At 43.1% G+C, this 26,771-nt stretch overlaps 1 protein-coding gene across 8 annotated transcripts in view; it reads right to left on the minus strand.

Annotated features, from left to right (window-relative positions):
• Positions 1–26,771, minus strand: part of meis2a (Meis homeobox 2a) — a 66,450-nt gene that overhangs the window by 26,708 nt on the left and 12,971 nt on the right. For 6 of the 8 annotated variants that reach the window (XR_006156903.1, XM_042742996.1, XM_042742994.1 and 3 more), the window contains exon 8: positions 12,455–12,600. Coding sequence is in view for 7 of the 8 variants with exons in the window: in XM_042742996.1 (XP_042598930.1) it covers positions 12,455–12,600 (146 nt within the window). In the remaining variant the exon portion in view is untranslated. The remainder of the gene's footprint in view (positions 1–12,454; positions 12,601–26,771) is intronic. The other 2 variants (XM_042742995.1, XM_042742992.1) reach the window with 1 other exon arrangement.

Raw genomic sequence — 26,771 nt, forward strand, 5'->3', positions numbered from 1 at the left:
ACAACTGAAATGTTCCTAGACCCAGAAATGTAGTAAGGACATCTGTAAAATAGTCCATGTGACATCAGTGGAGAATACTTTTTGTGTGCAAAGAATTCAACAATTCTTCTCCCCCGAGTTACCAATTTCCGCCATTTTGGAGAGTACCACGACACATGTACGTGCTTTCCCCTGAACATAATCGACATAATCATCAAAAATATTTTAATTTGGGATTCTTACGAGGTTGCAACGACATGAGGATGAGTAATTAATAACAGGATTAATAATATTGTTGGGTGAACTATCCCTTTAAAATGGAACTCTGGCACAAATGAAAATGTGCTGAAGTTCACTGCTTGGTGTTTGGGGGTCGTTCAAATCACTAACCCTGACTACGTGTAGCATTAACAGAGATGCCTGCAAACCCCTCAAATAAGAGTGAGGGTGAAGGGTGTAAAGCAGCAGGGGTTTGTGTAGACTTGGAGAAAGAGAAAAAAAAACCTTGACTATGTGTGTGTGTCTGGATGTGGCCCACAGCCATAGTGATGAGGCTAGTTAATCATCAGATCAGGTTCATGGCTTCTCTTACAGTCGCGGCCAGCCGGCTCTTTCAAGGGGAGGAACCTGATCTCCATGTCCTTGCGTAGGGAAAGGAGAACAGCAGATAGACTGAATCTCTTCTCATCCTCTTAACCCTCTGGCTTTATGGTGTACATTTGACCAAATTAAAGTCTCACCACTACAGCCCTAGAATTTCTCTTTTCACCTGATCAGGCAAACACTTCTGGGGCAGGAGTTTAACTTCATTTTTACAGCAGGTTCCATCATCAACTGGCCAATTTTTACTGCATGCGCATGCAGGAATATTCCCTGCGATGCCTTAACAGTGGTTTTCATTTCAGACTGGAAGAAGTGGAAGGGAAAGACTCTTGTCAGTTGACACTACTGGCTGTCATAAAGTCACGTGACCACTCATGCTCAGAGGCAAATTGGCAAATCAAGTAGATAAACATGACCTGAGTTCACACTGTAAAATGAAAGCCTGTGAAATGAAGCAAACAAACTGCTGGCCTTAGAAGAGATTCACAACTGAAAAAATAATAATAATAAGTAAATGAAAATATCTGGCCTAACAAGAATTCTCTCTTGTCGCTGCCTTCACCAGTCTGTAATGACTTGATTAGTTTAGATGGTGCCCATGAGCAACAGAGCCGAGACCTCACAGGTCACGTTCATTAGGCCACTGGGCTACTACCTATGGCTCACTGCTGTCCAGCCCCCACCTTCCCACAGAGCAAGACTTACTTATGCTATTCTTTAATATATTTTGCCTGCATGAGAGAGAAAAGGATGTTTATTGCTCGTGGGGTACATGGACTGGGCTGGAGAACAGAAATGTTGTCCAAAAGGCCACTGGCCAGCCAAAGAACAACGGGGTCATTCTCATTCCAGGCCACAAAGTAGTTCAGCAACCCCTCAATATCCCAGCCAAACCATTTTATGCGAGCAGGTCTTGGCAGCACGTAGTACTGTAAGGCTACTTTTGTGCCGGCATTTGAGGCTGAAGGACAAGGCAATATCACAGGCTCATTTAAGATACTGTATACATAGCACATATACATAATTTAGCTCAGCAAACTTTTAAAAGTTGTTAGCCTATTTCTTCTTAATGAGTAGAAGGATTATTTACACATGCTGTCTCTGTGGCTTGGTTTGGGAGCAGCAGTCAATGGCACTTTAGCATCTTTTACCCAGCTCTGAACCCATAATGTCATGTTTAATTTGTTACACTAGAAAACTCGAGTTGTCAAACCTTCTTTAAAGTCAAAACTCACAGTAGAGGAAACCTCGATGTTTAGCCATTAGCTTGGAATGTGGAGCAACCAAGCAGCTGGCAAACAGCTGCATGGACAATTTCCTGTAGGTTAATGATGCTAAAAATGTAGAAGTCAAGCATGGTGTCCATTTAGCTGGCTCTCCAATAGGACTAAACAAAGTATCAGCGTAGAGAGGCCGTCACGGAGGGTTTTGGTAAACTCAGCCTCGCTAAAATGATCAAGCCAACCGAAGCAGGACAGTATAAGCCCAAGATCTCTCATGGTCATGATCGCAAAAACCTTACGAGACAAACTTCAAATCATACCTGTTGTGCTTACTGCTTTTGTTGTTTATGATCTTTCAGAAACACTCTTCCTTACACAGGGCTTTGTTAACTTTGTAAGAAAATCAAGACCTCCCGTCAGCGCTGCACACTCTGGCAGAGGATTGCTGTGAGCCCTGGGGACTCTCCACTCTTGATGTTTTAGTCTAAGGGATGTATGAAGAGTTTTAATGGCTCTAAGAGCAGGAGAGCTAAGGAACAGAGCAAAGGGCCTCTTTTAGGTACATTCCAGGCGCCTGTGCTCTCCCCATAGTGCACCTCTGCTCAATCCTGCCCTGAGGCCTGCTAACCTCTGACCTGACTGACCGGCTTGGCTGTAGGCTTCTCGTTTGTTACAGACTTTATCCACTGACAAAGCAAGCAGGAAACTGGCAGCTACCCAACAATCCCATGAAAGGATGACCAACAGCTTGCTCAGCTTACCGTTTATAAGTAGATGGGGGTCAACAGGCAGCACAAATAAGAAATGTAGCCTGCTTTCTTCTTTTTTTTAGCTAACAGTTTCCTACCTAATGAAACCACAACGTTTAAAACCTGAAAGGTCAGTGAGAACTGCACTCTTGAATATTTCCCTATCACAGTGCTTTTGAGCAAGGAACCTGACTCTGAGTGGACAGTCCCTGTAGTAGATGTACTGTAGGTCCAATAAACCAGCAAATAAAAAAGTGCATATCAGTGCTGGCTCTGTCTTTCTTCTTTCTGCACTTTGCATGGCGCATACTGAGGCATCAAAGGGAGCTCCAGTAATCCAAACACAGTCGTTATTCTGAGAGTTTACGTGCTGCCCTAGAGGGAGATAAAAAGGGATTTTCAGGATCCACTCACAGCTTTTTGGACTGATCCAGGCCACAAGCAAGAACTGTGAGCTGAAACGCAGCAGAGTGCTGCTTGTGCACAGGACTCCAGCAGGACGGAAGAGCAAAGGGAGGTCATTAACCTCTGCAACTAAAATGCACTCAGATGGCTCCCTGCTCTGGAGGCTGATGACAAGCGTCTGTGTTCTTTTCAACAACTTGTTGAGCTGTCTCCACCCCCACCACCTGCCCCCACCTCTGAAACCAACACCAGCCATCCCCATCTCAGGAATGTAACCCAAGCCCCGCTCCTCTCCAATCACTTTGCAGAGAAGCCTGCTTGAGGTGTAAGACAGCTGTTGTTGTGTTCTTTCCATTGTGTTTGTGGATTTTCTAACTCTTGCTTTTTTCCTTTACTTGATCCGCTTCCTTACAGCTGCACAATAATTCATGATCCAATGCACAGTACAGTCAACTTTGACTGATGGGAATCGAGCGGCGTGCCTCTATAATGGTAAAAGTGCTTCGGTAATGGCTTTGCCATTGAGGGTTGGGCTCTGTAGAGGATCTAGTGCAGAAGTCATTACCACATACTAAAACCAAATGAAGCCAAGAGCATTCAAAACAAAGCTCTGCAGGGCAGGAAAAATTGTTTCCCATCAGGTTTTCAATGTGGTTCCTTACCTTTAACTCCAGAGTTTAGACTCTTGGGAAGGTCTGGGCAATAAGGCTGTCTGCTGATTCACGTAATGTCTCAGGAAGTTATTTTCCTGAAAGAGCCACCCCCCCACCAACCCTTTCAGCAGGGCCATGACAGAGGAGAACAGAATGGTGGCAATGCACAGTGCTGGCTGAGGCATTCATATTCCTCAAATAGAAGGCAAAGCATGGACTGCAAATTGTTCAGAGACCTATAACAAACTATTGAACTGGCTTTGTAGATCACTCTAATCCTGGGGACTTTTGATGATCTTCCACATCTCCATTGCTGTCACTGGTTACTAAATCCTAGCAATTGAGGTCTCGTTGTAAGGTTAGGAAAGCTACACAACAAAATTGCTAACATCTGCAGAGTTCCCTCCATGTGTCAGGGGTTTGTCTTTGCTTAAGCATTTTTTTTTTCCAGTCGCTACAGCTTGTTTTAAAGGCATATTCCACATTTGTTTACTTAATTCTGCTCAAACCATGCCCTAAAGAGAATCCTCGCTGTTGGAGTCCAGATAACGTAAAATGATGCGTGAAGTCTTGCCTTCCTTTCCTCCGTAGGCTTCATTACTTTTTAATATGTGTGCAGGAAGAGGGAAAAATGGCGTGGAGATAATCAATGGTACAGAGGCAGTAGTCCATTAATCTCCCTGTGGATTCAGTTCTAATATGCACATTTGCTTGGGCAAACATGGGCTCTGCTGTGATGCATGTGCCTGCCTGGATGGGCCACTTAATGAAAAAGCCAGCCTTCGCTTCCTTTTGAGGAGATTTTGCTGGATGAAAAATGAACTGTCTGATGTTCACCATGCCAAGGAGCGTTGCCGTTTTATTGAATTCAGGTGGGAGTTGTATGTTCCCCATGCAAGCAAGACAAACAATGAGAGTAGAAGGGAGGAAATGGTGTGAGCACAAGAGCAGGTCCCTATGGAGATTTTATCAAAGATCCCTAATGCAAACATCAGCACAGCTGACCGGGGGAGGCACACGAAAGCCCAACAAAAAGAGAGGTGACCTGCAGCACTGAACCGGGACAGAGGAAGAAGATAAACATGGCACAGAGACAGAAAAAGAGCCTCTTGTGTGGAGTTCTAGATGTAGAAGAGGATGTATACAATGACCGCCAGTTGGGCGGCTCTGAAATAAGAGCTAACCGCCGGCATCACTAGCCCTCCTCTCGATGTGCAAAGAGCCACCTGTGGACAGAATTAGCCGATGTGACTGTCTGCAAAGGTAACCGAGATACACCTACCGGGACACGCTCACTTCTGCGCATGCATCACGTGGATGTTTCATCAGATGGGAGGAAGAGAGAGGAGGAGAGAGAAACAGAGTGGAGTAATCTGGAGGAGAGGGTGGGCGGCCTGGCAGCCACAGACATGAGGACAAACAGCAGTGATTGTATGACATAAGCCAGGGTGAAGTTTGATGTTTTCTATGTCAGAGGGTTGCTGGTGGGTGAAGGCAGACAAAAAGCCGTGGCTAAGAGGATTGCAAAGCCAGGATAGTGCATGCCGGAGCCCTGAGGTGGCAGAGATTTATGCCTGTATGGAAATGTATGATTCACCCTCCCCCCCCCAGTACTGCTGTGAACATGCTATACTTCATTTGCTGACGATTATGCGGGTTGCTGGCCCTCTAAACCTCTTTGAACTTGTAATTGCCGCCGGTTTCAAATAATGAACATTAAGGGAGATTCAGAAGAGTGTGTGTAATTACAGGTTTTCCCTGCTTTTCTTCTGCACCCCAGTTGAAGAGGGAGAGGAGGAGGAGAAAGGAGGAGGAGGTTCTGCTTGCTGAAATCCGTAATGTCTCGCCAAGTCTCTTTATCTAAATCGCTGTAGATTTGAGCAGGGATTGCTGTGCCCCGGGGACATTACAACTACTGCGATCTGATCAATATTCACATGCTTTCGCATCTGGAGCCAAAACGGTCCAGTCTGATTAGGATATCTGTCTGTCTTTTATTTATCTCTGCCTTCTTTCTTTGCCATTTTGTGGATATTTCTGATACTGCTCACTGGTTTAAGTCATCATGAAAAACTCCATTATGAGCTTGAACTGAACAGTGAGGATCAGATATAGGCACCACAGTGTGGCAGCCCAGGCGATAGAAGGCCCCAGTTTGCCAGGGTCTTGGGAGGCTGAACGGAAACCACAGCAAATTGGTGCATTTTGTTTGTTGCCTTTGATGCACCATTCAAAATATGAAATGATATTGTGCAGTCACAGCGTTCGGTTGTCATTACGAAATAGAGAATGGAGGTGCAGACAGAGCTCAGAGGGAGGCCCGTGAGGAGAAGTGCTGGAAAAACAAAACAGAATAAAAACAGCAGCAGAGAATGGGCGGGAAGATCACAGAGCAGAAATAGAGCTCTGGGATTCAGAGGAGCGCCAGTCCCTTGACAAACTAAACAGAGAAACACTGTCTGGTTTTGATTTTTGCTCCACACAAACACACGCACGCACGACCATCTTTTCTTAGTTTTCTGCTTCTATATCTGAGATGTTTCTTCGACCACACCTCTAGTTCCTCCCTCTTTTTGGCCTGAGACATACTCTACATAAGTATGTGAATGCATGCATTGATTTCACAAAAACACAATTGATTATTTACAGCTTTGCCAAAAGGGTGCCACAGCAGGAATTAGCATCTTCTAATATCACAAGTTTACTTATTTATGTCAATGGAGGAGAAACAGTTTGAAGAGAATCAGGCTGAGCACATTAGTTAAACTTTCAACAAATCTATAACCTTCACTTGTGTACTTGTCTGGGTGGAGGTCAGTGAGATGTGAGAGAGTTAATAAACTAAAGTTCTTGTTCTCCTCACTGTTTGTGTGTATTTCAGGTCAGAGCAGATGCATTCCCCTCAAACACACATGCATGGAACAGCGTGTTCCAGCCTGTTCAAGCCATCTTTATTAATACCGAGTCAGTCTGAGTATGTAGGAACATTCCAAGTGTCAGCAAGGTCATCCCTCAACTGAAAGATTTTGCTCTATCTCTGAGGTTCAGAGAGACTCGTTTATCTCTAGAAAGCATCGAAACATGATAAACACTCCATAACGTACAAATCATACATGATGCTCAAAGACAAAATCAAGACAGAGGATTGCCTTTAGGTTAAAAATGTTATTACAAACAGCCATATTTTAAGAAAAATTTAGCTGCAACAGTTCAAAACAGGGACACATTAAAGAAAGTGCCTAAAATCAGACAACAATCAAATTTACTTTCATTGCCATTGCTGCCTAAATTGGACCTATAAGAATGCTGAAGCATGTTAGTGTGTGCTGCAGATCTTTAAATGTCACAGACATGAATCTAAGAGGCAAAGTCAATGTTGATGCTGAACAACTTAATGCCAAATGCTAGCTGATGCCAAAGCCTCTTCCAAGGAACACTAATAACTAGGGCTGACGGCTTCAGAAAAGGAAAATAAGGGACAACTGTGATTCTTTATAGGATAAGGGATGCTCAAAGTATTTGTACTTTACCACATAGTGTATGCCATTTCAGTGTGTCTACAGTTAAGTATATGTATAAAAAGTGTATAAAAGGTTCTCAGAAATAATCATATTTGTTTGCATAACCTAGATATGTCCAATTATTCTAAAAGGAATTTTAATGTTATATGTACTGTATGGTGTTATTCGTATGGTGGTAATCCGGCGTATGCCGCATTTCTTTGATGCCTTATATTCGGGACAATTCTGTATTATACAGAATGGTTGGCAACCCAACTGATAACCAAGAATTGGAAACACACACACAGAAAGTAGCTATTTTTAAATCCTTGCATATGACAGAGGAAGGTGGATGTGGCTTCTCATTTAATTCCACGACTTGCAAGAACAAAAGAGTCACTCGATATGGACATCTGAACTTTCAGCCTCTCTGGTTCGGAGGTTCTGACAAACTGACTGCAGCAGTGGCCGTTTACAGCGACATAACTTGATTTCTAGATTTACAGCTCGGCGAGATCAGGAGGAATCAACAGAACAAATGGCAGACAGCAGCCAGAGTGTGTCCTGACTGTAGGGTGACTATCCAACACACAGCTTCACCAAAACTGTGTTGCATTCTCAGTGTTGCCACAAGGAGTGCAAAGCACACATTAATGTAAAATTTGGCCAGTTTTCACTTTCAGATGTGATAATTATGTTGATGATCAGCTAAGTCATAATGTTAATAGTTACTTGAGCAACAACACGTCAGATATGCTAGTACACACATCTGAAGGTTCAGCAGGGTAAATTATGATTCTGGTCTTCAGGTTTCCTTATACATGCATACACACAGAACAGAACTGTTATATAGGCTGCACTGCTGACATAGGGCAAACAAGCCCATGATAGATTAGTGTTGCCCCACTGCAACCCCTGGAGCATCACAAAACAACCTCGCTGGGCCTTAAATTAAACCGCTGCTTTAAGAATGCCCTGCATTAGAGCACACAGTGAGGGAGGAAACCTCTGCTGAGAAAACCCTGAGTTTACATGCGGCGGGGGGTGGGGGGGTGCATGTAGAGAACCTACTGACCACATTTCATGTTTATGTGTGTTGTGAAGTTTTTAAGTGTGCTTTTTGTGTTTGTGAGTGTGTCCCTTGTTTGAAACTGTTGTCAGATGTGCTGCAGTGGAAATGAACACTGACGTGAATCAGACATGCAAACAGCTTCAGTCAGAGCAGATCAGCCCAAATGTTTAGTCTGAGACGAGCCTCAAGAGCGGGTCTGTTTGCTTTACTGTGTGACTCTACTGGCTGATCACTGGCTGATCCTGCTCATTTGTTTACACAATTATCTGATGAGGCTTTTCACTCTTGAACAAATGAGATGAGAAACGAACTCGTGACTCTTGCTGCTGTGTCTCTGATTAAGGATGTTTCCATCAGCTGCCTGTATTTGACTGATTTCCCAACAAGTCAGCCCTCTTTATTAAATGCCGTTACATTTAATAAGTGTTATTCTGAAGAAAGCATCACGTAATAACATTCTCCACTGCTGAAATTACTGTTCAGCTGACGTAAAAGCTGTGTTCTTAGGTAAAATTAACATTGGCCAATAATATAGGGTGACCAAACGTGCCATTTTCCCAGGACACGTCCTGGCCAGGATTTCTATATTGCCTAAAATATCCAGGTTTTGGCTTTGGTTTCCTGTTTTCATACTTAATGAAGGTAATGATCATTTGAGCAATAAAATTCAGACATTCGTGCGTGAGAAGGTGGGATCTACAGAGAACGGTCAAAGCGATGCAGATATTAGTGTACATATTAGTGTTGGACTTGAAGCAGCACTGAGCATACCGACCGGTGTATGACATCACAGTACCGTGAGAGCGATTCCAAAGCACAAGAAGCCGTCTGCTCTCTAGAGCTCTCATGCTACTTTGTCATGCAACAATTGTTCTGCACAGTGCAAACAAAGCCAAAACGTGGATATTTTAGGCAATATAGAAATCCTGGCCAGGACATACAATAGTATCACAGCTTACTTTTCATAACCCAATCAATTCCAAATGGATAAAGGGATAAAGATTGGCTGGATTTATGGATTAGTCCTGCCCCACATTATTCTTTTCCACTAAATATTCAGTTTTCCCCAGACGGTCCCGCCCCAAACTCATGCCACTGGCTGATTCGCATTTCATGCCTATTTATTTTCACAGCTTTTTGAAGGTTTACCCAAGTGAAAGGACAGCACAGGCCTGGAGTGCTATCTTTGTATCTGAGTGCTTCCTGTTTTCATTTCAGGCTGACCCTCATCTTAGCAGGAGACACACTGAGGGCACCAACTGACTAATTGAGAGGATTCAAAGTTTGTCTCCATTAAACTGTTGGGTGACCCTGCAGTGGTGTCAGTACAAACTACACTTCACCGCTGCCCTGCGTCTCTCTCTCTCTGTGAGCCACGTAGAAGGTTCTTATACTTATTGCTCATTAAATATGAAGCCTAATAGAGCAACACACCCCACAGTGGAGTATATCTTTCCGATAACATAAGCTCTGTGCTGTATGGGAAAGCTTACGGCAGTCAGCTGGGATTTTCACCCGCTAATGGCACTGGAAGAGATCCAGAGGGCTCCAGGAGGAAGAGTACATCTCTGGGGCTTCGAATGCATCACATTCTGACCCAAATTCTGGAGTTCTGCAGAAGCTCTTCGGTCGGGTGCAGAATGTGCCAAATGCCTCTCCTGTGGGTCCATCCTCTGCACCTCTGTGGGATTGGCTTGTGGCTCAGAGAGACTTATAAGGGTGGACTCAGAGACTGTTCCTCGGAAGAGGAGGCCATTGATTTTAGCCCACAATTGTAACTGTTAGTCTGCGCTTTTTTTGTGAGCGTGGGGGATGGAAAGGGGGGGAGGGAAGGGGTTACGTCCTTTTGAGCCCCTCAGAATAGGTGACAATGGCTCAATGTTGAGAACATATGTAAAGGGACCCCCACCGCTCATGGAAGAGCAGCTCAGCTTTGGCCCCGCGGTGGAGAAAATACAACCTCACCGCTTTTCTTTTGCCCCCTCTAATGAATGGTTGAATGGAGAGCTGCCACTACAGGCCATTCAGGGCCAAAGTCCCCATGAATTCACTCGCACACAAATGCATCCTGAACTGGAAAATACATTTGCTTAACAAATTAAAATAAAAGGCCTGATGTGTTGGTGTGTGGCACGGCCGTGCGGTGTAAAGGATTGCACGGGGGGCTGCAGTCGGTACTTCGGGATAATTCAATTAAGTCTCTTTGGTCAAAAAAGGATGGAAAAATAGAAAGGTGGATTAAAAAGGATGGATTATTGCTCGCGATCATAATAGGCTCTGAAATAAGAGAAATGTCTAAAAGGATGAAGGAAACTTCTGCATTTCCACTAATGAAAATTCTTCTTACGTTTTCATTGCATTTAAAACAAATCTTAAAGAACAGGAGTGAGTCTCTTGTGAATGTCGTGAATGGGGATCTCCCGAGCTGCCAGTAAAGATGCCTAATGATCTTTGAAAAAAGCGCGAAATTCCTGCGTGATATGGAGCCGAGTGAATGAAGCGAGAGGCGTTTGTGGGTAAAAGCGGCGAGGTAGGTGGTGGGTTGACGCCTCCTTCACTGTTTTACACACAAGCTGAGCACACCAAGTGGTTCTGGGAGTGTGAAGGGGACGACAAATGAAAAGAGCACAAGAATAAAGCAGAGAAAAGCAAGGCATCTTTGTCTGTCTGTCAAATTGGGCTACGGTGGAGTCGTTCTAATGATGATGAGAGTTATAAGCACATGGCAGAGTTCAGATTACCCCACAGCAGTTTCTAATGGATTTACAGCCCTTTTAGTTAGCTGTGTTTAAGGAGCGTTATTTTGATCACCGGGTCCAGACTTGGACTGCAGTTGGACGTCAAGGTTTGCAGGGCATGTCCCTCAAATACACAGACTGCAGTTCTCAGTTTCTTAAGGAGCACATGCTGCGTTCATGTGCTCAGAAACGGCAGCACCTCCCTCAGAAACCTGACCCTTCCTGTCCTGATCGATATATCCTGAGCCGTGGATGATGTCGTGACATCAGAGAGCCTGATGGAACACGACCCCGCGTGCCACCTCTCCAAACCCACACACACACTCTTAACCACTAGTGTTCGGACCGACGGAGACCTACACTGAACCCCACAAATGTTCTTTGGGAAGAATTGATGAAAAAACAGGTTATCCTTTATTTTAAGGTATCCTTGTTACAGTTTCACTATACATCTCAGTACTGAGTAATATTAATTACCTACAGTGGTGGCCAAAATTGTTAGAATACCTAACAGATCTGAAAATATTGACATTTTTTTTTGCCTCCAAACATGTTTTCATTTCATAATGTTCATGAAACATGCAGGTGGTTGCTCTGAGCACAACAAATATCAAATAAAGTGAGTATCTCACTTTTAACTTTAATATTTGGTATGTCCACCTTTTGCAGTGATTACAGCAGCACATCTCTCTGAGCATAGTGTCAGTATATTTCCTGAGAACTTCAACACTAATGTTATCCCATGCCTTCTGCAGCTCAAGCCAAAGGCTTTTCTTTGAATCTACAATAGATCTGTCCAGTTTATTTCCCAGCTTGCCACGAATTTGCTCGATGGGGTTGAGGTCCAGACTTTGAGGGGCCGGTCCATCATTTTTAATGTCCAGGTAGTTCCGGCAATAGTTTGTTTTATGAGTATTGTCATGGCCAATTCAACAAAAACAACTGAAACCTCTTAAATATGCCAAGTGTTCTAATCATTTTGGCCACCATTGTACATGTACTTACTATATGGTTAGCGTTAGGATTAGGGTTACTTGCATGTCATTATGCATAATAAATTGTTATTATAATAGTAAGTACATGTAACATTTGTAACAAGGACGCCTTAAAATAAAGTGTTACCAAACAGCATTTTCAGAACTAGACTGGTCAATCCTTCTCAGTTAATGAGGAAGAACATGCTCGCGTTTGTTGTGAGTATCACTACGGCTGTGATTTAGCTGTATACACAAGGCAGCACTTACTGCAAGTGTGAAAATGCTCAGATATTTTGATACGGAAATTAATAATGAATGACATTACACACACAATATGGCTAAATAATTTATTTCTGCAACACAGTCAAGTGGAGTGATACAAACAGCGAAAAGTCCCAGTGCTGTTGGCATTCTTTCCAAATCCAATCAGATTTGAGGGCCGGATCTAACTGGTGTCTTTATGTCAATGACTGTGTATTTATTCTAGTATGTAAGAGTTCAGTGTGAGATCTCAGCACTTATACTCATAAATTATACTCATAAAGACAGACTTACTGTGAGATGCTGGAAGAGCCATGCCCGCATAATGTTGGTTGCGACTTTGGGGAAGATGCCCCGTTTTTTCTGACGCTTTTTGTCCTTGTCTGGATCGTCGTCGTCGCCCGTGCCGGGTGAGGCCACGCTGTTGTCTAAACCATCTCCTGGACAAAATGAGAGCTTTTAAGAAACGCGGCACACAATCTTACACATTAATATTACACAAACTTACAGAAACCCTAAAAGACAAATTCTTATTTTGCTTGACATCATGCAGGACGGTTGCAAAGACATAAGCTGCAATGTGATAAACACAAATGCACAACCCTGCAGCCCCTTCCCTTCCTGCACCTCATTTGCATATCACATCTGACACTCCTGTGCTTATGTCCATCAGTGTCCGTCTTGTGCATGTGTGAGTGCAGCTTGGGTCTCTTCATAACCTACTTCCCAGACTTATTTTCTTTCTCCTCTGCCATTAATTGTGCATTAGCAAAAAATGATTTACTTTTAAAAGTCAGTTATTTTTTCTTGGCCTTGGGCAAAAATGCCTTGAAAGCCTTCCTTCAGGGCATCTAAATTATGTATCAGAAAAACTCCTGCGCTACACTGCGATATTCTACAAATTTACACTTGCATGTCTCTCTGTTTTTGGGGAGACATCAATCACGTGCACCTATATAAGCAATAATCACGCATTAATATTTCAACTAATCACTTGAAAAAGGAAGAAAGAGAACAGATCCGATGGGTGGCGTAATCAAATGCAAAATACATGAAGAATACAAGGACAGTTGAAAGCCTTTCCTTCCCCTCTCTGTTTTAATCTATTATTTTTCTCTCTAGTGCTGTTTTATTGCCCTCGCCATGTGGATCTGTGCTAATCTGGAAGTAACCTCACAGCAAACGCCTGAAATTCACACTCATTCAAACTGCAAGTTCAGAGACACTCAGAACAACACTGGACCGGTGTGGTGGTCAAACACAGGCCAAACGGAGCACAAGTTCTGGCGTTTGCTCTAATGACATCACTGGAGAAGGTCTGTGTGTGTTTGGGAGTGTAAACTCATCTTGTTGTGGTGTGTTATGAGTGGACCACAGCAAGCAGTCCAGGCCAAAAGGTGGCCAGATTAATTTTATTGACGTTTCCATTTTCACTGCAACACGATAGCCTCCTGCTCACAGCGGCCGGAGCGACCCGCATGTATTTACAGACTGACCTGTCGCTTCATTACCCTACAGCCCCTGACCGCTCGGGGTGAAACCAGACGCCCCTCACACACACACACTCACAGAAACAATCACTGATAACCAAATCTATATGTACACAAATCAAACACACACTCACGTCTAGAGATCAGTGTGTGTTCAACAGATCTAGAGTAAATCAAGTACATAATGCAATTTAATGACAGAGAATGAAATGTACACAGCATTGCTGAAATGCAGTGGACATTCATTTTATATTCATTCACATTCATTCACACATAAAAATGTCATTATCCTGTGTGTACATTTGAGCATTGATAACAGGGTGTGTTTTTAGCTGATACCAATAATCTATCCAAAAATCAGCCAATAAACTGGTCATTATATATCACACTATAACTAGTGAAAATATGCTCACACACATGACAGTAAGTCAAAGGAGTGGAAATAATCAAAAAAATGATGCAATGGGATTAGTGGCATGGAACAAAGACAGACAGAGAGAGTGAGAGAGAGAGAGACAGAGGCAGAAGAAAAGAAAAGAAAAGAAAAGAAAAGAAAAGAAAAGAAAAGAAAAGAAAAGAAAAGAAAAGGGCAAACTTGCTCATTACATGTGAAGCTGCTAATCTACATGGCCCCCCCGCTCACTGGTTAGTGCTGCAGCGCCGCAGGGCGAATCGTCCCAAACACTAATGGCCTCTGACTGTTCCCTGGCAACTCTACCATTTGAACCTGTGCGGATGTGAACTCCAGCACAAAACATGAGGACGACACGAGGAGAAGAGGAGAGGGGGAAGGGGAAGTATCCCATCATGCACCTCTGAGATGGGGGCAGATGAGGGGGGGGCTATTAGGAGACGCCCAAAGGCCTCCGGGAGACGAGGTGCTGCAGTCTCGCCCCAGGCTCTTTTGGAAAAGCAGTACCCTTGGAGAAGGAAAAAACATGCCCTCTCTCTCTCTCTCTCGCTCTCTCTCTCTCTGCCTCTTTCTGGCTCAAACGTGACCACTATGTACACTATGTTCACTCTTGAGTCTGTAGAGAGACAGACAGTGTGTGTCCACATTAAACTGGATCCCACTGACCCACATAAAATAGACAACAGCAAAAATGACTGTAAAAAGCAGACTAAAGTTCAGTTTCTCACCATTAAATACTAAATACAATACTAATTATTAAATATGGATCTGCATATCAGCCTGGGTTCCTGGCAATTGATCAACCGAATGTTACAGTGATGTTAAATCCTTATTTATATATTACAGTTATAATATAGTAAAGTATATATATATATATATATATATATATATATATATATATTAGAAGTCAATTCTATTTGTACAGCTTTTCACAATACACACTGTTTCAAAGTAGCTTTACAGAAATTCACAATGTCACAATTTTCAATCTTATACTCACTTAAAGAGCTGAATGACAGAATAATGTCCAACACCCTGCAGCTCTGACTATATTCGCTATATAACATGACCTCAAGAATCACATTGCTGAATTATTACAACAGAAATTTACATAGCCGATTTGGCTTAATTACACACACAAAAAAATAAATAAAATAAAATTCTAACATCTAAACTGTTTATATTTAAGTCAAAAATACTATTTAATATTACTGAATTAACCTAAACACATTCATTTGTATCAACAAACCAAATTTTATGGCTTAAATCAGGTAGAAATAGCTCATCAATATAATAATTACAAGTTAGCACATTTTAGATTGTAGGCAAGACGTCATGTTCTGTAGACGCTGAAGCAGAACAGTTAGTTTAGAGTTGAGCACTAGATTGAAGCTGTGCTGATGATTATATAACACATGTGATCACAACAACTGCAATGAGAAAAGAGTTAAAAGGCAAATTAAGTGGGCTGAAGCGCTTCACATTTTCCAGCCTGTCTCGAAGAGAGTCAAAGTCACCGTTTAGTTTGGCTCGGACATTTGTTTCAGGCTAATGGGGCATGAACGTGGAGGCAGTGCCATCAGAGGCTGAGCTTAAAGACACTAATTACAGCCTCCTGCTGAGACGCCGTCCACAGCACTGTTCCTGCTCCTCATGGACCGAGCTGAGGGTGCTCTCGGAGGAGAGCAGTGATCCGGACCCTAAAACCCTAACCCTAACCCTAACCGCTGCACTCACCCGTAAACATAGACCGCACACCTCAGCCCTGCACACAACCTGTCTACTCATATATTTACTAGCCCTCACATCCAGAGAAGTGTTAACTTTATGCTAATCACTCACCCACTCATGTTTTCATCATATTTAGAGTTTCAGCTTAATTTTCTTCATCATTGATTCAATTCAAAGTCATACTTTTTATGTTCTACATTTTTTCAACACAGACTAGCAGCAGAATTAATAGACTAGTCAACCTCTTTCCCAAAAGCATACATGAGCAACAGTTCATTTAGCTCTGAATAACCTTCACACACATCTGCACAAACACTCATGTCCTCGGACAGCTGCGCTCTCTCAGTCATTCTCACCATGCTGTTTTCCTGCAGATGTAATGTGCGGTTGTTGGCACTAAAGAACTAAAGCTTCTCTTTTGGTTGTAAATGAAGTGGAATAAAATGCTTTAATTAGACGTCTGTATGAGGAAGCAGCTTAATAACACACACACACACACACACACACACCCGCACACATACACACACACAGTCAAGTCAGTGTCGTCCCAGGAATGCACTGCAGCACTGTTTGGCTCATGCTTGGAACCAGAGGCATCATGGGAAATCTTTTTTAAAAACCTTTATCAAACCGACCTCCCGAATGACAGGAGAAAGTAAAAGGAGCATTAGCGTTCAGAGGTTGAAGATGGTAATCATATGCCAACAGTGTTTCAGAAAAGCAAGTGTGAAGCGCTTTAGTAATTACACGTGTAATTAACCTGCTACCTGTAATGGCAATTATCTCATTACATCATAAACAGGGCCTTGGAGGGACCACGTCTGATCATAGCGCTGCATTCCCGCCGCCCCTCATCTCGTCTCTTCATTAGTCTGCTAATCAGTCTGATGAGTTTATGAGACATTAAGTGCTGTGGCTGTTTCCTGCATCTCTTAGCTTCTGGCCCGTGTGAAAGACAATCACAGGGAAACAACATCCCGAGAGACGGTTTAAGGAAGCTACGCATGAACCTATGCTGTAAGGACAACTAATTTAACACTAATGCAAAAACAGGCACAGATGCAGGGCAGAAGCACAGTTCCCAAACATGTTCCTGGAGCACCACCAACACGGCACATTTTGCATGTCTCTATAATCAGTCACACCTGGATTCAACTCATCAACTCATTAGTAGAGACTCCAAGAGCTGAAATGGCTGTGTGAGAGATAGGAGACGTGCAAAATTTGCAGTGATCCTTAGGAACCAGGCCTGGTTCTGCGGGGGTGCTAGAAAAACGAAATCAACAGCACCCTCAGAGAAAGCTGTAATAATGGCATTTCATTGCATATTTGGCAATCTATCCAGTGCATTATGGTTTGCGCTCTGGGAGATCAGCTTTTATTTGCAGAATTTGAGCAATGTATCTCACAGATATATCTGCTTATTTCTTGAACGGAACAGCAGATCAGTTAGAATTACATTAAGTTAGAATTATTTATATATACATAAATAATTATATATATAATAATATATATATATATTATATATAATAATATATATTATTATATATATAATAATTATATGTGTATATATATATATATATATATATATATATATATAATAATCGACTGGATTGCACAGATACTATTTGAACTGAACTGAACAGGACGATGACATCACTGAATCAATGACAAACTGACTTTAACTGGAAAATTGGGCGTTTATATTATCCTCATGCAATATCAACACACTATTTTCCTGTTTAATACTGTAAAGCAGCTTTGACACAATCTGCATTGTTTAAAGCACTATATAATTGATCTGACAGTCACTGCAAGAAGAACTGATACTGGTGAACGTGTGATGCCTATGAGTGTCCACCTTAGAGTCTGGTGAAAGGACTGAAATTCACACACCCACGACAACCCAAGCACACTCCAGCTGCCCCTAAACACACCTCAACACATGCTACATGCCCCACAAACCAATCACACACTCTACACTCTTCCTGCAGACTGTCATCCAAATCAAATGACAATAATTGGCCCCAGAGGTTACTGAGGTGCATCCAAGTCTATTCTCTCTCTCTCTCTCTCTCTCTCTCTCTCTCTCTCTGTCTCCAGTCAGTATCAGCACGCACTTGTATTACGACGGAAAGCAAATAATCAAATAATGACTGCGCACATGAGAGCCACTGGAGGAGCCGCAGCACTTTCACACTGCAGTCATTACAGAGTTAATTACTAAGATAATTACTACAGCAAATTACATCAATTTTCACCAAAACAGGATTTCTATGGCCTGTAAGCGTGACATTATAAACCACACAAACCAAGAGAAAGACTGAAACAAAGCTGTGCAGGACTCAACTTCACTCACTCATCAAAGTCCTGCCCTGAACCACTATGAAGATCACCAAACCTGCATTTATGGAGATTCTCCACCCTCAATTGCACTTCAGACTAACACAGACCCAGCAGACACCTTGGAGTTATACACAGAGAGCTGGGCATCAGTGATAGGCTTTCAAGGACTGTTAGGCCACGAGACACGAAGAAGCTGAAGAATAAAAGGTTCTACACCAACAAGTCAACCATCAGATCGTGGGCTCCATTCGGCAGGCCTCTCTCATCAGCCGTCTGCCCTGAACTTTTGCTTACAAATGTCCTGGAGGCACGGAACAAAGCAAGCAGAACTGATTGCTTCACCGCGGCCCCACTCCGTTCCGCTGAGTCTCGACTCTGTTTGGCTTCCTAATGAGCTCACTAAAAACTCAATTCATCACCCATAACCCCTTCTCAACCCTACTTGAAATGCAGTTTGGAGGAGTGCTCAAGGGTGAGGTGGGGGTATCGGTGATGGGGCGGGCCATGGACGGGCGACAGTTCAGTCCCTTTCACTTTAGGAATGTGTGCCTCTTTCCAGCAGCCCTACAGCAGATATTTCCACATTAATACCCTTCCTCATCCCTGGGACAACTGGAATTTGGTGGGAAGGGAATGTGGCAGAGGGGTTCTACGCAGATGGAGATACAGTTTAAAAAGGCAGATGTGTGTGTGAGAGAGAGAAAGGGTTGTGTGGGGCGTAAAGTCCCTGAGTTCCTCATTACACGCGGTCAGAGCGATTCCTCAGGGCACCTGAGCTGAAAGCAGGAGATTAAAGCATTGATGAAGCCTCTGTTTAAAATGCAGCTGTTTTATTCTGCTTTGGTAATTAATTCTTTTTCCGATAGCATATTGATTAAGCGCATCCCCTGATGAAGTTCAAACTGTGAAGAGCCCCCCCCCGCCCCCCAATGGGCCTTGGCTACCTCATCGCAGAGTCAATGAAAACTTCCTCTGATTCTCTCTCGCACGCACATGTGCAGTTTGCTGTCATAAATTAGTCAGCATTCTGTTGGCCGCAGCTGTCCACTGCTGCGCTGTTCTGCTGTCTAGGGCTGGGTATCGCCAACTATCACCTTGATACGACTCTAAAACTGTGTGTGAGTGTGACTGAAAAAAATCTGCATGATCTTATTCATATTATTATCTATCCAGACTAAGTGAGTAAATGTATCACGATACGTCAACACGCACAAACAAGAGAGTCCTCCTGTAGCTCAGAGATGCTGTTCACCGTTGGGAACACCTCCAGAGTTCACGTGTGCGTTCTTCTCTGCAACAACTGTGAGCTCCCATCAGCCCAGCAGCCCCTCTGGGGACCCAACTATAGAGAAATCAGATACCGCTTTACAAGAGCAGGAGAAGCTTGCGTCTTATCCAGACACTTCTACCGGCTCCTTTACAAGTCAATAACCGCGGCCCACTGTCCTTCCCACAGTCAATCCCACTGTTCAAAATAATGAGCAGAACAGCATTAATGGAGGGAGAGAGAGAGACTTGTGTTAATCAGTCGGTGATGAGTTTTCTATCGACTGTCTCTTGTGTTTTAGGTAAACTCAGAAACTCATTTCATTCAAGCATGGTGCATTCAGGTGAACTTCATCTTAATGCCAAAAAAGTGTCCCAGCAGAGCTGAATTCACCTTACTTACTCATTGGAGAGGCTCAGCCATGCTGCATTTGAAGCAAGATTGTCATTCTTAACCAATGTTACTCCAGCATCCGTGGAGATTGTAACGTTCATCACTTGAGTCCTCCATTGTTCCTTTTAAAACAGAGATGGAAAACGGTTGCCTGGCATACGGCGTTTAAATTAATTCATTGCACCTCTGAATTTGTCCAAAAACACATCTCAAATCTACCAGCAGCTTTATGTCTGTCTGCTTCTTCAAAGCTGTTATCTGCTTTGCTTTTTGCCCTCTGTGTATTTTTATCTGTCTCACTCTTTTTTGGCTTTTTATTGATTTTTCAATTTTCTCTTCCTGTAAAATCTCAACAGCAGATGCAGCCGTTCCCCTAAAGCTCCCAAGCGGAGGCAACGACTTCAACCATCAGGAAAATCAAAGGCGGCGAGTAAGAGAGAGAAACAACAGCTTCTCTTTGGCGTAATGCACGTGTTGCACACATCGAGGAAAGAGGCGAATTGGGTGGAAGCGGACCGCGTTCTGACCCAGCGACCCCAGCGAGGTGTAAGCGGCCCGACAGAGCACGAGATGAACCAAGACGAGACGGCAAAGATCTCCAGCCAAAGGTTGATCTAGCCGCAGCCGCCGCCTCCGGAACCATCGGGAACGCGACTCATTTACCGCGCAACGATGCGCTTGGACGCCGGCCCACCCAACAGCAGGTGCTGTAAACAGCGGCTCCTCATCAGGCCAGCGTAACCTCTCCAGCACTGAGCTGCTCTTTACTCATAAAGAAGGAAAATGATCTCATGGGCATCTGAGGAACACAGACCGCGAGGCCTTTGAGGAAGAAACAAAACCGTTCTGACGCGCTTCAGCTGGCTTTGCCTGTCTCCCTCTTGTTCTGTCTCTCTCTCTGTTTCTTAATAGCACTGGAGTTTGTCCTGCGGGCCGTGTGAGGGCTAAAGGCAGCATTCCCTCACTTCAGAGCGCTTCTGAGGGTCGGCGGGTCGGAATCGCAGATGTCTCCCGCAGACAGTTGGTTGTCTGAGGACCGCGGCCCAGCGAGAAACACACAATGCAGGCCTGACCCCGCAACACCGCTAAACACAACATGTTTTTTTTGTCTTGTTTGGTTTTGTGCTTTGTCTACACTTGTGTTTTCCCTCATGACTAATAAAGCTTTTCCACTGGAGGATGTCGAATGTGGAAAATCGGTTGCTATCGCAAGATGCCATTGTTTGGTATTACATTTCAGACATCTAAATGGTCTCTCCTTGAACTTCCTCCAATTGTTTCAAGAGATTAAGTCATTCTAGTTCTGAGGGGACGAGGAAAGATGCTTTCAAGAGGAAAAAGAGGGAAACAGTGGACAGAATGACTTCACGAGGAGAATGATGAGTATTGCTTTGCCGCTGCAATTAAAACCAAATGGAACCAAAAATGGTCCTCATGGGAACATGCGTCTCAGGAGTGATAAAATCAAATTAACTCTAGTTTCTTAATTCATACTTCTGGAATGATTGCGAATGATTCACCAGTGCACAAAGAAAAAAACTCCAAACGATCACCCAGGTCATTTAAGTTTCACAACTGAGTCCTCCACAATTTGAAAGTGAAAGTGAAATTAAACCGACGTGTGGCCAAGTATTGTGACCCATACTCGGTATTTGTGTTCTGCATTTAACCCATCCAAGTGCACACACATGGCAGACAGCCAATGCTGCGGCACCTGGGGAGCAGTTGGGGGTTCAGTGCCTTGCTCAAGTCATGGTATTGAAGGTGAAGAGAACACTGGTTATTCACTCCCCCACCTACATTCCCTGCCAGACCTGAGACCTGAACCCACGACCTTCAGGTTACAAGTCTGACACACTATCCATTAGGCCACAACTGCCCCTAAATTCTGATATGAAAGACCCACTCAATTGCAGAAGAATAAAATCCTGCCTTACATTTTATTTCATGGTTCACTATGTAATATACATTTCAAGATCAGAGGAAATGGAGCATTTAGAATTCAACAGCCTTAAAACATGGGAAGTGTGTAATTGGAGCTACTTGAACAGACCAGAAGGCAGTGTTTGAACAGCAGCCTCATTTCCTCATTCTTTTTTAATGATTTATGTGTGTTTGTGTGTGCGTGTACGGGCCTCTATTCTGAAATTGATAACACTCTAAATGAATTATCATGATGCATAATGAGCGTTATCTCGGCCTCCTCCCTGAAGCCCGCAGCCCTGCGTGGCACGTTGATTTGTTTTGTTGCACATTAGCCTCTGTTCTTCTAGAGAGCTCACCGCTCCAGGCATGCAAATAAGAAATTATCCTTGCTGACTAACACTCCTAATACCTCCTTAGGGTAATTAGAAATTATTAGACGGCTGCCTCCAATAATGAAAGCTAATAGCACTAACCCGCGTCAAACCCCTCCATCCCTGTCTCCTCAAACGGAACGTCAGGACGGTGCGCTCTACACGCGGATGGACGGACGGACTGGCGCTCTTCCCCGACACGCTCCCCCGTGCTCGACGACTCATTATGGCACACGAGGGAGCGGAAATCAGACTATAAAATGAGCTTATCTGCAATAATGCCCAAAAAGATTTGCATAAATACGTTAGTGGTGCTTGGGAAGGCAGCATCGCTTTCTCATCCACCCACTCGTTCGAGAGATACCTGTAGGGCATCGGCGCTGTGACGCGCTTCAGAGACCACACCGCAGAGTGCAAGCCCTTCTTGAACATTCTGGGTGTTTGGAGGGAGGAGATTGCGGGTGGGATTAGGGAGGGGAGGGACGTAAGGCCCGTTGGACAAACACAATATAATGGAGGAGGAGAGGTTAATGCCCAGATAAGTACACCTTCAATAGGAAAAATGAGCAGGTGGGCCTGGCAGTGGAGATGTGCACAGGAGTGCTTCTCAACAATGAGAGCCAACATACAGATGTAAACAAAAACTTCCTTGCGATCAAGCATTGGAATTTATGCCAAATGCATAAAACCTTGTGTAGTTTTCTTGATGGTTTTTCAGGATAAGGGTGTCACACAATCTGTCAATGTTATAATTACTATTAATCATGCATAATTACATGTAAGTAACCTTAAGCCAAACCTTAATGCTAACCCTAACCATATAGTAAGTACATGTAGTAAATAAATTTTACTCATTATTAAAAGTATAATTACAATGTAACAAGGAAACTAAAATAAACTGTAACCTAGAAGTATTTTCTCATCCCTCTATTTGTTTTGCTATCCTAACTACAAAATGCTTGATTATTTACAGTATACTATGTTTGTCTATAATTGTGTTATTCCTACTGTCTGAGACCCATCTGAACAGACCTGAGACACATTTTTGGGTCACAACCCACTGGTTGAGAAGCACTGCTTTAGACAGCACTGGCCTTGGTAACCCCTCGCCGGCACAGTAACAGGGGTCAGAGTCTCATGAGAACAGAACCACTCATGCCATCCAGGGAAAACCGCACTGGAGACTAGTGTGATGGGATTATCACCTCTTAAGGGTGACTTTTTGGCTGACCCCTCAGGCACAGTGTGCTAAAACAAGAGCCCACAAAACACTCAGTGCAGCAGCGGCGTAGTTTAAAGGGCCAGCGGAAATAAAGCTGCTAGAATTGAGCAGGCATGGAAGGTATTCCCTTGCTTTCCTTAATCTCATTTCTCTTCTGTCTGTGAGGTTTACTGTGCTTGATATTTGTCTGCAACTGTCACAAGCAGTGTTTAATCGTGATCCACATCCATCTGCGGTCACACTGTGCTGCAATACAGATGATACAGATGTGACTGTACTGCGGGGACCAGGGGTGCAGAGGTCCAAAACATCAAGGCTGTTTCAGAGATCGAACACTTCTCACAAACAAGCATGCTAAATAGGAAAGATGTGATTGTTGTTGATGTTTTCCAACATGACATGGATAACTTTAAAGCTTTTAAAGCACAGAAATTATTAAAGATAAAAAAAAATATATTGCAAAGAATTGATAGTTACATAGATCTGCCTAAAATCAACCCAAGAGATATGCCTGCTTTCCATCAGCCTGTCTGTGAAGCAAGACAGTTTGTGGGTCAGTATTGAGTTTAATGAGCTGATCTAGAGATCTAGCAAACTCCAAACTCCAAAAAACAAAACAAAACAAAAAAAAAAACATTTTTTACACACACATATATGTTCAAGAAACACACAACGAGGGTCCTTGTGAAATTCTGTTTGTGTGTCTGAACTTTTACCTTTTTTTTTTTTTGTCTTTCTTTCTATGGTATAAATGTTAACATTATAGAAAAGAACAATGTCTGAAGAGAAAAAAAAGTCTCAGGTCAGACTTGCCACAAAAACTCGGCACACAAAACCCCAAATCTCACATGTGTGTGTGTGTGTGTGTGTGTGTGTGTGTGTGTGTGTGTGTGTGCGGAAGGTCTCAGTGCCCGAGGGGCACAACTAATATTTCACTTTCCTAAAAAACTGCTCTGGAAAAGGGCAGAAGATTCCTTCTCATCACAGCCAGTGTAATGAAATCTCTCAGCTGCTTCCAGCAAAGTGAACTGATGCTGAACAGAAAGAATGTGTTTGACCGGATGACACTGAACACACTCATGTGTGTAAAGATATACGATGGTCTGATAGCTTCATTAACTCATTAACACTGGACAGACACGCTGCTGTCGTCAGTTAGCAGTGATTGCACACAGACTGAGATGGATGGATCCCTCTGTAATGGCTGATGTTAAGTCAAGTCAAATGTATTTGTGAAGTGCTTATCACAATACACATGGCTTCAAAGCAGCTTTACAGAAAATCATGATGTTGTCTGTATAAGTGCAAAGAGAAAGGGATGGGCAATATGACCACATTTAACGATTTTAAAATGTTATTAAGTTTTAGTGTTTAGTTTTTTTTTTTTTTTTTTTTAAGAGAAATGTTGCCCTGGGAATTGGCTGAAATATAATATTTTTATAATTTTCTTTATAATTATTTATACATTTCATTTTATTTGAGTTAATGTTTATTACAATTTATGTTATTATGAACAGACTAGTACACTTATCAGACTGATGAATCACAATAAAATATTTCACAATTAATGTTTTAAATGGTATTGTGAATTTAGAAAACAGAAGGAAACTGGACTAATCTATGATTCTTCACACAGTGAGCAGCTCTTCAAATGTCCTCGACGCACTTCATCTGTGAGGACATTTCAAAGCATTTGACCCTCAGAAGTACAGACAATCACACACTTGAATGTATATTAGAACAATGCTGTGTAAGCGTATGTTCAAACCAGCACAATAATCCAGAGTCCATCTTATCCAAGCTTGTTACCTGTCTGTGTCTCTCACAGACTTTTCAGAACTGTCCCAAAATCTTTTTTTTAGGAACTCAGGCTTGTCCTGTCTCGTGTATGTGTGGACTGGGTGCTGAGACAGAGTGAGTTCTTCAAGCGTGAACATAATTGAAAGAATGTGAGAAATGAGGCGTCTGTTTTGCTGGACGGGGTGAAAGGTCACGGCGCGCTGCAGGATGGCTGCATTACTGCACCAGAGCACCACATCTCTGCCTCCTCAGGATATATATATTTAAATTTATTTATTTATGTATGTATTTATTTATGTATTTATGTCTTTCTCTGTTCTATCACTCTCTGTCCTGTCTTTCTCTCTCTGTCCTGTCTTTCTCTGTCCTGTCTCTCTCTGTCCTGTCTTTCTCTGTTCTATCACTCTCTATCTATTCTCTCTCTCCGTGTTGTCTCTCTCTGTCCTGTCTTTCGCTAACTGTTCTCTGTGTCCTGTCTTTCTCTTTCTGTCCTGTCTTTTTGTTCTATCACTCTCTGTCCTGTCTTTCTCTGTTCTTTCACTCTCTGTCCTGTCTTTCTCTGTTCTATCACTCTTTGTCCTGTATTTCTCTCTCTGTCCTGTCTCCCTCTGTTCTATCACTCTCTGTCCTGTCTTTCTCTGTCCTGTCTCTGTCTGTTCTATCACTCTCTGTCCTGTCTTTCTCTCTGTGTCCTGTCTTTCTCTGTTCTATCTCTTTCTGTCCTGTATTTCCCTGTCCCGTCTTTCTCTGTTCTATCACTCTCTATCTAGTCTCTCTCTCTGTGTTCTGTCTCTCTCTGTCCTGACTTTCTCTAACCGTTCTCTCTGTGTCCTGTCTTTCTCTTTCTGTCCTGTCTTTCTCTGTTCTATCACTCTCTGTCGTGTCGTTCTCTGTTCTATCACTCTCTGTCCTGTCTTTCTCTGTCCTGTCTCTGTCTGTTCTATCACTCTCTGTCCTGTCTTTCTCTCTCTGTCCTGTTTTTCTCTGTCCTGACTTTCTCTAACCGTTCTCTCTGTGTCCTGTCCTTTCTCTTTCTGTCCTGTCTTTCTCTGTTCTATCACACTCTCTGTCGTGTCGTTCTCTGTTCTATCACTCTCTGTCCTGTCTCTCTCTGTTCTGTCACTCTCTGTCCTGTCTTTCTCTCTCTGTCCTGTTTTTCTCTGTCCTGACTTTCTCTAACCGTTCTCTCTGTGTCCTGTCTTTCTCTTTCTGTCCTGTCTTTCTCTGTTCTATCACTCTCTGTCGTGTCGTTCTCTGTTCTATCACTCTCTGTCCTGTCTTTCTCTGTCCTGTCTTTATCTATCGCTCTCTGTCCTGTATTTCTCTGTTCTGTCTCTCTCTGTCCTGTCTCTCTCTGTTCTATCACTCTCTGTCCTGTCTTTCTCTGTCCTGTCTTTATCTATCGCTCTCTGTCCTGTATTTCTCTGTTCTGTCTCTCTCTGTCCTGTCTCTCTCTGTTCTATCACTCTCTGTCCTGTCTTTCTCTGTTCTATCTCTTTCTGTCCTGTATTTCTCTGTCCTGTCTTTCTCTGTTGTATTTCTCTCTATCTAGTCTCTCTCTCTGTGTTCTGTTTCTCTCTGTCCTGTCTTTCTCTAACCGTTCTCTCTGTGTCCTGTCTTTCTCTCTCTGTCCTGTTTTTCTCTGTCCTGTCT

Source organism: Cyprinus carpio, chromosome B17, assembly GCF_018340385.1.
Source record: "Cyprinus carpio isolate SPL01 chromosome B17, ASM1834038v1, whole genome shotgun sequence".
NCBI lineage: Eukaryota > Metazoa > Chordata > Actinopteri > Cypriniformes > Cyprinidae > Cyprinus > Cyprinus carpio.